Source organism: Berghia stephanieae, chromosome 7 (genome assembly GCF_034508935.2).
Source record: "Berghia stephanieae isolate SIO BIC M18660-M18661 chromosome 7, UCSD_Bste_1.3, whole genome shotgun sequence".
Classification (NCBI taxonomy): domain Eukaryota; kingdom Metazoa; phylum Mollusca; class Gastropoda; order Nudibranchia; family Aeolidiidae; genus Berghia; species Berghia stephanieae.
Window position 1 is genome coordinate 22,713,879 of NC_088366.1, and position 17,374 is coordinate 22,731,252.

At 35.4% G+C, this 17,374-nt stretch overlaps 1 protein-coding gene across 1 annotated transcript in view; it reads right to left on the reverse strand.

The window, feature by feature from the left end:
• Window positions 1–306: 306 nt before the first annotated feature.
• The window catches only part of LOC144976895 (GPI-anchor transamidase component PIGT-like), an 18,163-nt gene continuing 1,095 nt past the window's right edge, over window positions 307–17,374 (reverse strand). The window contains exons 2-11 of the mRNA XM_078921454.1: window positions 16,872–17,049; window positions 15,864–16,101; window positions 14,495–14,581; window positions 13,897–13,987; window positions 12,999–13,093; window positions 12,528–12,735; window positions 11,531–11,680; window positions 10,579–10,825; window positions 4,068–4,232; window positions 307–3,259 (exon numbers count right to left, since the gene is read on the reverse strand). Coding sequence (XP_078777580.1) covers window positions 3,073–3,259; window positions 4,068–4,232; window positions 10,579–10,825; window positions 11,531–11,680; window positions 12,528–12,735; window positions 12,999–13,093; window positions 13,897–13,987; window positions 14,495–14,581; window positions 15,864–16,101; window positions 16,872–17,049 — 1,646 coding nt within the window. The 3' untranslated portion in view covers window positions 307–3,072. The remainder of the gene's footprint in view (window positions 3,260–4,067; window positions 4,233–10,578; window positions 10,826–11,530; window positions 11,681–12,527; window positions 12,736–12,998; window positions 13,094–13,896; window positions 13,988–14,494; window positions 14,582–15,863; window positions 16,102–16,871; window positions 17,050–17,374) is intronic.

A 17,374-nucleotide genomic window follows, 5' to 3' on the forward strand; every position in this document is an offset into this window, starting at 1 on the left:
TTGCCCACTATGGGAGGTAAGGAACCCCACCCAGGAATCCTGCCAAGAGGTGTACACTCAGATTGTTACCAAAAAAAGATATTAACTAAATGATAACATAATATAAGTGATTTATGAGGGTAACAAATCCCATCTGACTGTGTCCCTTTCAGCAAAAGAACCCAGACACAGTCCAATTGAAATAATATAGCCTTATTTCAGAACAAGAAACACAGAAAGTACAGATAATGTACCAAGGAATCCAATATTCACTGCCTTGAGAGTATTTTAACCACCACCCTTCCGAAATAAGAATTCAAAAGAACATTCAAAGATGTAACAAAATTTTATTAGAATCTCCATAATAAAACAATAAAAGATGACGATGACATTTTTGATTCATAGACTGTGAATAAAGGAATGAATTAGAGAGCGGTGAACAAATTTGCAATAATTAAATACAACATTAAGAATAAATTTAAATAACAATTATTTGTACAAAATAGAGGATTAGAGATAACCATCTTAAAAACCAAAAAGTCAGTTCTGCTTTGTTTGTAGATCAAGTCTTAAGACATCACTGCCAGATTGTTCATTGGTGAAAACAAGCAGTGTTGCAAAATTATGTGCCTGCACATCAATGTTTCATTTTCATGATCCAAACCTCTGATATAAAGATTTACTACTAGTGTGCAAGGATTTTTGAGGAATTTCGACAAATTGGAATATCATGATGCCGGTTGTTTTTTTTTGTTTGTTTGTTGCTTTAGGTCTCTTCCAACACAATTGAGGTTATATGAGAGACCGCTGAAACAAAAAAACAAGCAATCCAACAAAAATAGTACAAATGTCAATCAAAATCATAACCTAAAGATATCATAAGCTAAATTATAAATAACCAAGAACAAACAGGCAGAGGATTTACAGGAAAAAAAATATCCCCTGTCAAAAATACAATCACAAACCAAAGAAGCAGGATAGGCTAGTAAAGAGAAGAAGAAACGACATCACTATCGGATCGTACACCCATGCGAACATCATAGGTATATGATTCAAGGGTGATGCTCCCATCCAGATGCCGGTTGTGATACAACTTACTGAAATACAGGTATTATACTGTAATATAAAATATAATAAAATAAACAACTCATAATATATTATATGAAATTTTAACAATTCTCAATTGAATTCAGTGAAATAAAAATCAGCACCAACGACAACCATTTTATCGATTAAAGAAAAAAAAAAAAGAAGATTGTTCTCGATACTTGTGACATTTTTAGGTCAATTCAGCACCAGTAGAAGGGGAAAGGTAATGTGTTTTTAAAAAATGTAAACCCGAGTTTGGATACAAAATGAAAAAGTAAAATAAGGGGACTAATTCAAATACAGAACAAAGTAGATTCAAGAACAATCGATTTGTGTGTCTTGTACTTTTTAAACAGTTGCAGGACATGCGCTGTTATTTTATTTACTCATTCACTCTTTTATGATGAACGGTTGTAATAATAAGTCAAGAAAATACAGCACCAAAGAGGAAAATGTGTGCGAAATGCCTTGCCTAATATTCTATAGATAGAGATTTGCTACTAGCTCCAACTACTGACAGTTTAGTATAGTTATGGTTTTGAAAGTTTAATGGCACTATCAATACATTAAGGTGATATCAGCACTTTGAGAAAGGAAAGCATTACATGACACACTGGACGGTTTGGTTGAAATTCCAATACAGCACTCTTAGGTCAGGATGATGACAGAAAGTCAAAAAGGAAAATACTGCCACTCACTCAAAGACAAAACACCAATAGTTTTCATTTGCTACACATAACCATGGGTTAAGATGACATCAGACTTGTTGAAAAATTCCTAAGCCTGAGACCTCTACCCTTTAAAATGATTATGATAAACTACAAGTTTTATGATAATATGATATATCTCCAGATAAACATGTTATTTCCCGAAGATCATATGGACATTTTTTTTGTGTGTATTTTGCTTTTTGTTATATGGCATGGGGTTTCCAATAGCTCAGGGGTGGGTCTGTTAGATTGGGTTGAAAGTACTTTGAGATATACTACATCCCATCCAAAGGGTAGCAAGCAGTTGCTACTGTTAGTTAAATGCTATGGAAACTGGGATAAACTACAGCTTGACCGACCTCATGGCTTTGAAGGAATATATAGTTTACCATCAAACAAAAATTGGCAATTTTGGACTCTTGTAAAAACATTACAGGAATTACAGACATAAATACATACACACAACACAAACATTTAGATACACACACACACACACACAAATATACATACATTAATCAATCATTAAAGAACCCTCATGATTTACTCCATATAAAATACGACAACTCTAACCGAAAATCAATATTACATTCTCCATAACCCATTCTTCAAATTATCAAAACAAATTCATTGTTTTCATCTGCGGCGAACATTTTTCTACAGGGTCTTATCTAAAGGAAGAACAGAGATAAACCAGGCGCCATTACAGTACAGAATTGCAATGTGAGCAGTAGGGGTTAAAGAAAAAATGAGACAACAGCAACAGGACTCAAACTCAATTCTACTGGATGAAGTAGAATGCCTTGTCCATTCAGACTTTTTGCCCTACTCATAATTGCAAGCTGAATAGTTAACACCAAGAGAGCAGTAACTGCATTGTGACTCAGGAATAATTGAAGCCCGCGTCACCTTGCGGTTTTTGCTCTCTTGGTGAAAACAGTAAAAAAAAAAATTTTTTAAAGGTTAGAGCTAAACTAAAACTCCACCTTCTGGTAAAGCAGAATGAAGGGATTAAAAAAATCAAACGCAATTAAAGGAAAACGATCCATCATAGAAGGTCTGGATAGACCAATTGGTAGAGTACTTGCTTCACAGGCAAAGGGACCAGTAACACCCTACTACTAGTGTATCTGTATTTTATCTGTGATTGGGTAGCTGGTTCTGTTATATCTGGTGGAAAGCACTTTGTGATAGACTATCATCCCATACAAAAGGTGACAAGAATTTACTGTAATCTCTATATAACGCTATAGATCCCCATGATATGATAAACGCCAGTCTTATACTGAATAATCCATCATGATTCATCCTTTGACACGTCATCTCCTTTATTCTTTTCCTCCTCCCCCTCCTCCTCCTCCTCCTCTTTCTTCACTTCTTCACTACTTTTCTCATTTGTTGAGTCATTGTTCTTTTTTCTTTGCAGAAAACCTTTTATTTTGCTCAAAAGGCCTTTCTTGGCAGTGGGATCCAATTTCTCAAATCTGAAAGTAAAACAAATGAATTTTAAGGTAGTGACACAGTTATCATCATTAGATAAAATAAAAAATGAAATACATTAGAATAGGGAACAATAGTGTGATATCATAAAACTGGTTACAATCTCCTTGGAAGTGTGAAACCAGTCGTCCAGAGGACTGGATACATACCTTGTGCAACTGATCTTCTGGTTTCAGATTGATGGCATCTTATTTTCAAGCCATTAATAAAAACTAGTAGTCAATAGAGATCCTCCATCCTCGCTCTTTTAAGCCCGTAATCCTAAGAATCTGCCTATACTCTTGACTGCTAAAATAATTATACCATCTTATCATTCAATATGTAACCTATTCAATGTTAGTCCTCCGCCTAGAGGACTGGTTGAACACTTCCAAAGAGTTTGGAACTGGAACATAGGAAGGTGTGACATCACCACTTCTTCTTCCCTGTGATCACTACAATTGGCCATCCAATTCATAAATAGCTGTATCGATGTAGTTGTCCAAAACAAAATGTTCTTTGGAATCGATTATTATTTAGAGACAACCTACTGAAGTGTTTTTTTTACATATCCAAAGAGACAGAGGAAGAAAGAAGAGAACCTGTATATATTCAGTTTTCATTAAAGACAACTTGCTACAAAATAAAAAAGAAGAAAGAAATATGAGAACAAAAAGTAAGACTTTTTTTTTCTCTCTCCCACTTTGGCTTTTTTTCTATTCCATGCTCTTTTCTAACAAAACAATTCATTAAAAAATGGTCCTTTCCAATTTGGTACAAGTATTCAAAACCATCAGATAACAACAATCTTACCGTTTGGTGGTGAGGTTGTGGATGCTTCCAAATGCAATTGCCACCACTGTACAAGCCAGACAGATAACGTTGTAAGGCATTGAAAAGTCAGGGGTTGGCAGGGAAACGAGCAGGGATTCCGTGTGGATTCTAACTGGGAACCTTGAGACATTGCCCTCACTGAAGCTAGAAAAGAAAAGGAGATGACAAATTTTTAAAATATTCATTTACAAAACTGGTAGCAAAACGAAAATAATTTGAAGAAGGGAAAACGAACATAGAATACTGTCATAGTCTCAACAACAACCAAACCCAATTTCACATTTATTTGTGTTGGAAGCTGCACATTGAGACAAATGTTACAGGAAATCAAATCTGAGGCTGAAGAAGGGCTCTGATTTATATTTTATTTTTTCCTGCCCAGCAATGTTTTATTTATTCATCTTAACAACGCCACTACCACATTATCTCATTCATCTGTAGTGTTTCATTCATCCTGTTTGTTGATAAAGGGGAAATCCAAAACGTCCATTTTATCTGTTTTCGTAATTAAATTGAAGCTTACATTCAATTTCATATTGTTATTTATTTCTTCGAGCTTCGAAACATTTACTTTACTGCTCTAGATAGCTTTTAGCCTGTTATTTACTTACATCTTGCCCTTTTATTTAAAACGCTTTATTTATACAAGTTTCTCTGTTTAATTGGAACAGGACAATTAAACATTTTAATAAACCAATACCAAGGGTGACTCTCGTCATTTAAATTAAATCATTTTTAAAAAAAAACAAAAAACCACAACATGTCTATTTGAGTAACTGTACAGTCAAATTGAAGAAATATGAAACCTTATACAATGGATCTTTCAGCACATTACAAAATGTCAAACAACATTATGAACAATGTCATCAACATAATATGCTGGCTGTAACTAATTGTCATCACTCCTTAATTTGCACAATAAACCAATAAATGCACTACGCCAAGACAAGTCAAACAAAATAGTTGTATCATTTCATTTCATTTTGTGTCATCGCCTTTGCCCACATCCTTATATATTCATCACATTATTCTTTACATGTGATAAAGCAAGGTCATGAGTGCACTCTTGTATCTAAATGGACCTATCTGTTTATTTAGAAGCAAAGAATAAATCTATTCTTTGTTATAATTTTTGGTTGAATGAAAAATAAATTCAAAGAAAAGCTTGATGAAGGTCTAAAATTGGTCCAGTCAACCAGCATGTCATCTGATTAGCCAGTAGAAATGTTATTTTTAAATTACCAGTTCGGCTTCGACTGTATTTCAATCTGTGCACATTTCAACAAGGTGAGGTTTTTTCTCAGTCTTCAACATTGACTGCTCTTCATAAATACATAGGTTTTGCTATATTGCACTGAATTTTCTCTTTAAATGAAAATCCAAGGTGTTTTTAATGAGATTTTCATGGTACTATCAAAATCAATGAGTTTTCAAGGAGTCCTTAAATTTAAGAAAGCCACGGAACCTTGACTGTGGAAAATGAAGCCCAATATTCTATCCATTACTACAACACCACTTAGACTTAAAATGCATGGTATTTCTTCAAGAGGCTTTCATTTATGTTTTGTAAATCACAAAACCACACCACCATATTCTAAATTTTTCGTTGTGGCTCGCAGTGTCAGGCCAAGAAGAAACTCAACTGCAATGCACCTGTTATCCCTTCGTGCTTGTCAGTTTACATTTTATTGTAAAATGGTCAAAAAATTTTAATCAAGGATTAGGCATGTCTATTTGTCGTTGCCACACTCATAGTCATAATTATCATTTGCTGCTTTGAGTCACGACTTGCATGATTGAAGTTGAAAAATGATTTTGGATGAATTACACTGTCTAGAGGAATTGAACACAAAAACAACAGCAACAATAACAAAAAAAAAAAACAACAAAGACACTATTAATAGGTATTCCAGACCAAAATTTAGATAGCTTTAAATAGTAATCCAAGACTTTTTATTTCAAACTATGTGTTGATTGATGTACAGAACAGAAGAAATTATTTAAAAATATTAAAAAATAAAAAAGTTATGGCCTTTCGAAATAGCGAGAAAAAGTACACTCTTTCGCATTGCAAAATACTTCATTTTTGAGATCTCATTCTAAGAAAAGTAAATGACTAAGAACCCAAAGGATCACTTTTACATAAAGACTTGTACCCACAGACTTTGTCTAATTTTTTCCCGTGCGCTAAGAAACACGGTTAAAGAGCTATTAAGATCTGAAAATGGAAATTTTGTCATTTTTCGCAATCAAGGGAAATAACTGATTTTTCGTCAAATTGACCAATTTTCAAAAATTCATTAAAAAATAACTAAGGATAATAAATAGTGCAAATATACCTCAAAATAAACAGAAAATTGTAAACTATAAACAACATTTAACACTAGACCTATTCATTTAGAAATACTCTTGAAATGAAATGAAATTTGGATGCCACAATCAAAAAAATATAAAAAATCCATGATTTTCAAAAATTCATAGAAAATTTTGAAACAGCCACAGAATAACCATTTTAGTCTTAAAAGAATTGCAAAGTAATAAACTATGCATGGATGTAGCATATTCACAGTCAGACTGCAGCAGATAACCTTGAGAGCAATCTAAAAACTGGCCAAAAACGGTCGACCAGATAAAATTATTGACTCTGGGGAAAAAAAAGAAATGTGATAAGATGAGACAAAACAGATGTTCCAACACAAAATGCACCTTGTATGAGCAATATAAATCCATTAATGGACAATTCTCACCCAAATCCAATCAAATAATACCCTTCAAGCGCTGATAAGCCTTTGTAATAGCCTTATCAGCAACTGTCCAAAGTCAAGGACTTGCAGAAGATGTCACTTCGAAGTCACACCTGAAGACATACTTGGACTCCACTTTTGCAATGTCCTCAACAACAGGCCACTTGTAATAAGTAGAGGCACGAACAGAAGAGTCGATGAGGAACCTCACATAAGCCTGTTGATCACTGATAATGGTGACCAACATAGAACTTTTGGTCATAAAAAACTGCTACCTATTTGACCATGACTTGTGAATCGAAAATCATCATAGCCATCGTCCACATCAGAATCAGACTGAACACATACATTTTCCTCACTATCATCAATTTTCCTTCTCCGTAGAGGCAGTGGTGAGCAATGACACTGTCGAGGCCGTGGTGAGCGATGACACTGTCGAGGCCGTGGTGAGCGATGACACTGTCGAGGCCGTGGTGAGCGAAGACACTGTCGAGGCCGTGGTGAGCGTTGACACTGTCGAGGCCGTGGTGAGCGATGACACTGTCGAGGCCGTGGTGAGCGATGACACTGTCAAGGCAGTGGTGAGCGAAGACACTGTCGAGGCAGTGGTGAGCGATGACACTGTCGAGGCCGTGGTGAGCGATGACACTGTCGAGGCCGTGGTGAGCGATGACACTGTCGAGGCCGTGGTGAGCGATGACACTGTCGAGGCCGTGGTGAGCGTTGACACTGGAGTGTCAGAGGCTGACATTGGAGTCAGCACTGACAGTGCAGAGACATGTTGAAACTGGAGAGACTGTAGACACCAGAGATGTTGATGATCCAGGTGTAAAGTAAGGTTCAAAAGTCGAACTGGCAAAAGATGTCACCTTCCCTGGATCACGACGAATATTTTCCCTTAATTTTGCCATTGTTGACTTGACAGCATTTCTAATGAATTTATGATGAACTGGTCCGAGCTTCAGAGTACGTAAGAGCCAATCAAGTAAGAAGGACTCTGGCAAACCCTGCTGTGTCCGAAATAAGAGCACACTGCGAGTGATGCTCAGGGCACTCAGCGAAGGCGACAAGTAATCATAGTCAAGAATTTCATTGAGGAAAATTTTACGCTCTGCTGGGTCGTGGATTGACCTAGCCGTATCCAACTTCCTGGCGATGAGTAGTCCTATCCTCTGGACAAGTAAGACACACTCCGGATAGAGGTACGTAAACCACTCTGCAATCTGCAGAAAGAAAATAAATGAAAAACGATCACACACTGCAGGTAAGCTGCTGGAGCAGAATTATGAAATATAAGCAAAGCAGTAAACAATCCGACTTAACCAAATGGGGTAAAAACAGTAGCATGATATGAGCACTGAAATATGAACAGGTTGAATGCAGTAAATAGAAGTCCCTCAGAGACAGAGCCTTACATTCTACGGCATATCTTGGTTTTTGTAGCATTAATTGGGCAGTAACTTGATTGCTACCGTATGGATCTCAATACTTTCTGCTTGATAGAAGAGAATCAATTACTGGTGGTATGAAGAAGGGCTTTAAAATAATGAAATAGTAATGATAAGTAATAACTCAACTGCACCTAATACCAGCTTCTGTGCTTGTGAGTAGGGTACTTGCAAACAATAGGGTCTCAGATGCAATACATACCTTGGCCTCAGATGATCCCCCCTCACATCGCAGAAAGTGTAGCTGAAGAAGAACTCGATAAGTTAAAGGGGAACTCCAACAAGCATCAGGTCGCCGACCTTTCCCCTTCATCAAAAACCTTCATTTCATTTCCTCATAGTCATCATCAACTGAAAAAAAAAGTAATCAAGAGTCATTAAGTAGAAAAACAGGTCACAAAAAATGGGATTTCAAACTTTCTACATTGCCAACCATTACTATTACCATCATGAATATTTAAGCTTATTCTTATCTACTATATTCTGCCTAATCTAACAACAAAGCATTATTTAGAACATTTTGAAAAGAAAAAAAATATGATACAAGAAGAGTGGTGCTAAAATTACTTTCCCAATGAACACAAAGTACACAATATTTGAACATTCTGAAAAAGAAAATTCCATAGGTAAGGTAGCCAACTGGATGTTTGTATGGAGAGAAAAGGGGGGGGGGGGGGGGGCTAGGAGAAGGAGAGAAAGAGAATGAGTATGTGTGCGAGGATGAGAGAGAGAGATAAGTGTAAGAGGGGACAACGATTAGACAATGAGAGAAAAAATGAGAAGGAGATAGAGAGAGAAGAGAGAAGGAAAGTTTGGGGGGGGGGGGGGGGGGGAGTAGAGGGAGAGAGAGAAAAAATGAAAAAAAGGAGATATAGAGAGAAGAATATAGAGAAAAGAGTGGGAGGGGGGGGGGGGGGGGGGTAGAGGGAGAGAGAAATAAATAGATAAAAAGAGAGAGAGAGATCCTATCTACTAATTTGAGCATCTAACATTATCGTTGGAAATGGCCAGTTCACTGTTTGACTCAATTGTCAATAAACAATAAAAAACATGAAAGCCGAAAATCGTTACTTAACTTCTACCTATCTTAAGGATTGATTTGGAGACCCAAAAAAAGTAATTTAATTGAAGCAACACATAATTTCAGGAGTGTGCTTATTCCCCGTCAATTGATAAACAAACGCACTCGGTCGGGTGCCGCCATCTTGGATTTTTATGCCGATGTTGCTAGGTCGTGTTTGAAGAAAGATTTAAACACAATTCTTGACTTTGAAGTCAGCATATGTCCTACACATGTTGAATTAACTTATATTTTATGATATCATGAAAAAACAAATTAGGATTTCATGGTGTAAAAAATTAACAGAGATCTATTCTGACATGGAGTTTCAAAATGAGGTCATTCTCAATATTCTCATTCTTGTCCAAGTCAGCGGACGATAATAAAACATCATCATTTATATAAAAGATAGAATTAAATGTAAAATTGATTTAATAAAAGCCAAATTAAAACACTTACCTAGTGATTCTTTTAAAAATCTGTTGAGTTCATATCCATTTTAGGAATTGAATAACACAAAGACACTTCACTTGACTGAGACTCAACTGAGACAACGATGCTAGGCACGTCGGAATCAAAAGTGAAAATGGAATGCTCGCGTTGTGTTGACGTTTGGAACTCCCGCGGGTGGTACAAATCTCGGAAACCATCGAGATTTAGATATTATAAAGAAAAAATGTTTCCAATCCTATTTTTGGCTTTAAAAAATCGAAATTTGTGAATTTTTGCCGATTTTAGGTATTTTTTTCTGAAATATTCCGATTTTTTAGGGTTTTAATGTAAATAAATCACGTTGTTATTGGTATCATTAGAAAGAGCTTTTAATTCCCTTTCTAATAATGCTATTTGTAACACGATCCAACAAAAGTACTAGTAGCGTTGGTGGTTAAAAAATGGTTACCCATAAAATTTCGGTTATTCGCCGCGATAAAAAAACCATTATGTCATGCTCTTTACAAGGGTCTAATAAACTATTTTTGCAAGAAAAATCATCAAATCTGACATGTTTTAGAAGGAGAATAGATAAGCTTTTCAGTGATATAATTTTAATCCCTGTAACTTAAATAGAAATATAGATTGCTTCAAGTGAAATTGGTTGAAAATTAGAGATTTTCAGGCCCGTTACACAGAAATGGACTGGATTGGGATACCTACTATTAAGGACAGAAAACAAAATAACAAAGATAAGAACAATTTGAGATGCCAAACACAAGAAGGCACAATGACATCAAACTCACATGCTTTCTAGTCTAGAGGATCCTGCAGCTGGGGCGGTATGAGAGTAAGAAGAAGGAACCTCAGCAGTTATGACAGCAGAATTAAGATAAAACCCATGATTGGCATCAGGCGGGTACTCTGTCCATTTTAGGAAAGCCCTCCGGAATGAGAAGCTGATCTTGGTGACCGAATGTGGCCACAAACTGAAGGAGAGTTCTAGATGGTATGGTCTGGAACGGTCCTTGCCTGGTTGGTAGTATAGACGATCTGGGAAATTAAAAATTAAATCATGATTTGTAAAAATAACAAATTCTACATGAAAATCAAATATTGCTAATCGAAATTACTGGTTGACAGTGTAGGATAACATACTGTTTATCTGCAAGAGTTTTATTCTCTGCATAAACGCTAGTTTTAGATCATTGTTAAACAAACTGCTTTGTGATTTGGCATTGAAAGTTTATAAACTGTTTATCTGCACCGCAGTTGACAGTGTATGTGAATATGCCTTTTAGCTGTGTAACACCAGGCACAGAAAGCTCTACCTGTTCAGTCTAGGGTCCAACTCCTCATCGCTACAAAAGAAAAGTTTTATTCTCTTTGTCCTCTGGCACTTCTCTACTCCTTCCATGTTTTCTTATTATTTAACATAACTTCCTGCTCCACTCACTTTTTTGAATGAGAGAATGCATGAGTCATTTCGACAAAGTATGTGAATTCTGTCTTATAAAATTAAACTGAAATAGATCAGTTGGAAACCAAATGGTTTCAATCTAGAATAGGGATGTCCAGAGAACATGGAAGGAAACATCAAATTTGACCCTTCAAAAATCTGTAAATTCTGAATAAATCTTTATAAGCGGTAGATCTGAAATTTTCCCTTGATCAGGTCAGAGCAAATTCAAAGCCTGCTAGTAAAGATTATTACAATCATTGACCAATCGTTTAAAGATTTAATTCTATGATACTTACGGCGCACTTTGTGTCCATCATTTTCCACTACTAGTGAGTTGAGAAAAACGCGTGCAAACCAAGGAAGGACCTCCATGTAAATCACTGTGATATTGGTATCCATGGTATTGTGGATGTGACAGGCAATGCCTCCCTCCTCTAAACCATAGCCTGGAACGGGGGGGGGGGGGGGGGGGGGGGGGGGGGGGGGGGACAATAATTTTGATATTCTTGAACATGTTATTCCAGTTTAAAAGATTTCATCAGTGTCGATGAGAAAATATTAAGCAGATGCCCACTCACTATCTTTTTAAAAAAATTAATAAATAAATAAAAGAAGAAAGAAAAGTAGAAGATTGTATTTAAATAGTGCTGATCCACGGTAAGCATGATGCTCTAGTGCCTTAAAATTCTCTTTACTGCCTAATGATGGAACAGACATATATATCTATGATGAGAAATAAAGTTTGTTAAACTCTAATTCAATTTTCAGTCGAGAGGGGGATTACATGTCCATCTCCATAGGATGAGAGAAATGTAGGCAATCTTTTCTAAAAGCATACCATTATAGTGCCATCTAATTCTCGGTTTGTTACCCTATTGGCTGGTTCAAATCCTCTTTATATCCAATCTGTTTCTGGTTGCCACCGGAAAGGTAGTTGTATCTAATATCAAATCTGGTAAAAAGTATTCAATGGAACACTATTATATTCTTCAGAGGGTAGCAAGTAATTGTTATTGTCCATTTAACAATTCCAAAACAGATTTATCATTTTTTCTTTTGCTTTGTAAGTGATGGGTGCTCTAACTTCCAACTGGAGTCATCTCAGTTGATTTGAGAAAGTTTTCTGACCAATCAGTCCACCAAGCAATGATTAGGTAGTTGAGTGAAATCTGATGGGAAATACCTTACAATAGATAGCATCCTACCCAAAGGGTAGTATGCAGTTACTATATGTTTAACACAACTTATGAAGTTCAGAAATAATCTACTAAGCTTTCTCAAGCAAATTTTTACCTGTGATGAATCTGTGTGCATATATCGGAGGTGGTCTTGTATTTATTGTGGGCACGCCATTGGTACGAACAGAGCCAGCTACATTTAAGACTCGACCATCACCTGTCAAAGCCTTTACGTCATAAACCTCATAGGAATGATGGTCTCCACCCCTGGTCGCATTCTCTTGCTTTGTGGAGGCTGGGGTGATGTGGAATGCATTGGGACCCTAAGGTTTACAAAAGAGCATTGATGTTTAAAAAAAGAAAAAAAAAGGAAGAAAACAATGTTATGAACATTTACTCATCAAAACTATGATGATGATGATGATAATAAGGATAATGATGTTGATGACAATAACTATGATGATGATGATGAGAATTGGCTGTTGGAAGTTTTCAAAATTACTTTAATAATATTTAAAAAAACAAACAAACAAACAAAACCACACACACATATAAAAAAAACAAAAAACAAAAACAGTGTTCTCACTTGATTGTTGGATGTTTCCACAATGACCTTACTGGACGATGCGACAGGACATGCCGACACAATGTGATTGCCAAAAAGACTTCTTAAGGACCAATCTGAAACAATAAACAAATAAATGAAAGAAATAATTAATTCTTAGCATTACATATCCCTATGCAGCTTTTTATCAAATTTAAAATACATATCATTTTTTTTTAAGCACGTGATAATCTAAGATTTTTAATAACAAACGACCTGCCACAGCTAATAAACCAATAATCCATTCCAATTTTGAGAAAGAAAAAATTGAATCAATACAAAATGCTTCTTTATTTGTACAGCATATAGCCACACTAATTAGGCAATGTCATTTTCAACACACAGTTTTCATATTTAATATGTCTTTAAACCTGCACAGACCTGGCAATGAACAACTATTGTACAACTTCGTTTTTTTTTTCTTTTTTAACCCAGGCATGTTTTTTTTCTTCATATTTTCAACAACCCCCCCCCCCAAAAAAAAAAGCAAAAAAAAACAAAACAAGAAAACAAATTAAAATCATATTTCAAAGCAGTATGATGCAATAGCTCGTTTGCGAAAAAAAATTTATATTATATCTTAGACAGCTCAAGATCTGTTCTGCTACTCAAAATACATCATTCCTCAATTCTAGATTGTCAAAATGCATTACTCCTCAATACTAAAATGTCAAAATACATCATTCCTCAATACTAGAATGTCAAAATACACCATTCCTCAATGCTAGAATGTCAAAATACAAGAGAACCTAACAGTTTTTATGACAGATGCTCCATTTTTATGAATTTTATTTTCTTCATAAAATGAATATGTGTAATTTGGACAAAATCGATTATCCGAATTTTCATACTGCTTAGCAAGCCTGTGCCCTTGACTTACTGGGACTGCCTGTAGAAGACTTGAGTGCGGTGTCTGTTACAACAGTCAAACTTTGACTCAATTCCACGGCTTCATCTGTACAATCATTATCCTGGGTAAAGTTTGAAATAATCATAATGAATAAAATTAATCGACGAAGCATTATAGCGATTCTGGAATTATGCTCTTACACTCAGGGGAACAAGATAAAAAGTTTCCACTTTGATACATTCGAACACTTAGATTTTGAAATTTATATTAATATTAGACTTTTCTTTAAAGTGATAATAATAATAATAAAAATGAAAATAATAATAATAATAATAATAATAATAATAATAATATAATAATAATGATGATGATGATGACGATAATGATAATAATACGATAATATAATAAATAATGATATAATAATAATAATAATAAAATAATAATAATAATAATAATAATAATAATAATAATAATAATAATAATAACTTCCTGAATTGAAATCACTTGACAGTTTTTGATCAAATAAATGTGTCTGTTTTTAAACACAGTTATTAAATATCTTGCATTCAAAACTATATTCAACTCATCAAATCATGCAGGGAAAAAAAAAAACCAACAAAAAACTTACAGCACAAACTGATCGCAAATGCAGCCCAAGGGAATGGAAATCAGCATCATGAAAATAGAAAGCGTTGAACAAGGCTGAGAGTCCTGCCTGAGAACAATAAAAGAGTTTAGATTACAAATACTAAGTTTTTTCATTCTCATTGTCTCATCTGAGTAACACACTGAATTGAAAAGGAGCTGTTGTTATATCCTTTTTTTATTTCTATTCATAAAGGATCGGTTAACACATTACATTAGGCACAGTCTACTCCGGATAATCGCAACTCGAATAATCGCAACATTTCACCAAGAAACGGAATTAATTCTATATAAAAATCACAGGTTAATTGCAACAAACTTTGGTTAATCGCAACAAATTTTCACCCTCAAAAAGTGGTAAATTCAAGAAATCAATCAAACAAAACATCATTATTAAATTTCATCATGGAAGAAAGCGTGACAGGTTGAAAGATCGAGAGTGAGCAGTATTTAATGTTACAGTAGTGTGTCACCACTCTATTAAAGACAAAAGAGGGCGGGGCTTTGCAGTATGGGTTTGTGATGTCATCTGTGGCCATTAAATGGGAGGCGAGGGGGCTGGGCTTAGATTTTACAACAGGTAGACAATGACAGTTGTAAAGAGAGACTGGGCGATATCCTTTGTTTTGGGATTGACAACTTTGCATTGTGACCAACGAGTTTGGTGACAGCTTATTGTCTCTCATCAGGGCTAATCTCTTACAAATGTTGAGAACAAAAGAGTGAAAGTGAATCAAATCTGAATAAGATATCGACTTGCATCAAACCTGCTTTTGCTTGACAAAATCTATACAGGGCTGCCATATGGTTTTTATTTCAATCATATTGCTCAGTCTGTGGTGGACTAAGAACAATGTTTACAACAACTGGTTTGAGTTTATCATGTAAAATATTGCAATAGTGGACTGGAAACAACTCAACTGACCGGTTAATTGCAACATTTTCGCTGATCACAATGTGTTGCGATTATCCAGAGAGGACTATAGTAGGAATAAAGCACTAATGTCAAAGAGTTGTTATTATAATAGATTTTAAAATTATATATCATCTCTATCTATGTAGGTGAGATCAGATAACTAAGTTGGATTTAGAAATTCGACATTGACAAGGATCCCTTGCAGCGAGGGACAAGAAATAATTACCATGCTATTGTATTACAAAGGAGGTGCTAGGTTCTTTCAAGTGTCCATCCAATGTATTGCTGAATTATTGTTAAACTTAGCAAATCTACTGCTAGCATTCATTCATTTCAACTCTTTCTAAAAATTTAGACTGTTAACTTTTGTCTCAAATCACACTCCTCAATGTCACAAAAGCTTGAGACACCAATAAACAATGTATTCGATGCTTACCTTGGAATCACAGGGCAAAAGCTTTTTCCAAGGAGTCAGGTTTTCTGTGCACAAAAGTTCTCTGGGAAGAGCTCCATAGCGTAGGTAGTGAGAGAACACAGAATATGCTTTAGGTGCTAAACCTTTTGGGCGGAAACTCCATCTTGGAGCAACAGTAACCTGAGCATCAAGGAAATTAAGCGAGGCACAGAACAGACCAGACACTGCATTGACCAGCTCTCCCCAAGCTTTGTCCACACTTGGAAAACAATTGTAAAAACAATGAATATGTAAGGATGTTAAAAAATAAAGGATGACAAACAGGCAACTTGTACTGTATGAAATGAAAATATGGTGTTTTATGTCCTGCTTGTGGTATATGAAGAAGCATTGTGAAGCGCACTGGGCATGGTAAAACTGGAAATCCAATCCAATCCATATGTTGCAGCTTCAACACTGAAGACAATATGCTATATAAGTATACATATTTATTTATCTATTTATTTATAATATCATTTGACAATATTATGATGGATGGGCAATGTGTCAAAGCTGCCTGTGTTGATCGTGGTGATATCTGCATTTGACAGGCATACTGGACAAAATTCAGGGGAGAAGAAAGAAAAAAAAATGCTTACACAACCCTGTCGCTGTGCAATAGGCGAAATGGGCATTTAGATGTCAGGCATTTAGACAATCATCAGTCTTGCAGCTGACAGATAAAACAAGGGGGAGGGGACACAAGCAGTAAATTAAAAATCCCATGTTGCAAAAATCTCTTACAATTTTGAAGACAGAAAGAAAGTTGTGTCCGAAACAAAAAGTTTATATTTTCAGGCCTAATCTAAGTAAATATTTTTTTGTTAATGCTCATATACCATACTTTTTCCAAAGCACAATAAATTCAGGGAATTCACTCCCTGACAAGAAAATGTTATAGAAATAATGACTTTAAAGATGACTGAAAATTACTAGGGCAAGGGGAAACACAATCTTAAATGTACTTGTTCAGTATAGAGTTAATCTTACTTTTTTACAGAGGGTTGGAACCAGACCCAGAGTTCTGCCCCTGGAGGCGCCTCGTGGATAGGATAGCCCCACTTGCTATGACGCCACAAACCCTGTGACTGGGATAGGTGAAGCTCTTGGACTCCATATTTTCTTACAACTTCACCCAAGGCCTTGGGGAAGAGGTGATAGTGTCGGACTGTCAAGAAAAAGGGAATGGCAAAGTAATTATAATTATGAACATTTTTCTGAATGTCAACACTTCTTTGCATTGAACGTTGATTCAGCAAATTAAAGTTTTAAAAATCACCATTTTTTAAAAATTTGATTAATTAAAAGTTAGCATCTAGGTAGAGACACATAAGAATATTTCTTTTGTGTTCATGTTGGCTTCTGCTATAATTATGACTGTGGCTGTGACACACGTTATTATCAACACATTTTCAACGCCACACATGTTATTCAAATTTAGATGTTTCCTTAATAATTTATAATACTTGTAATTAAGGTAAATACAATTAATT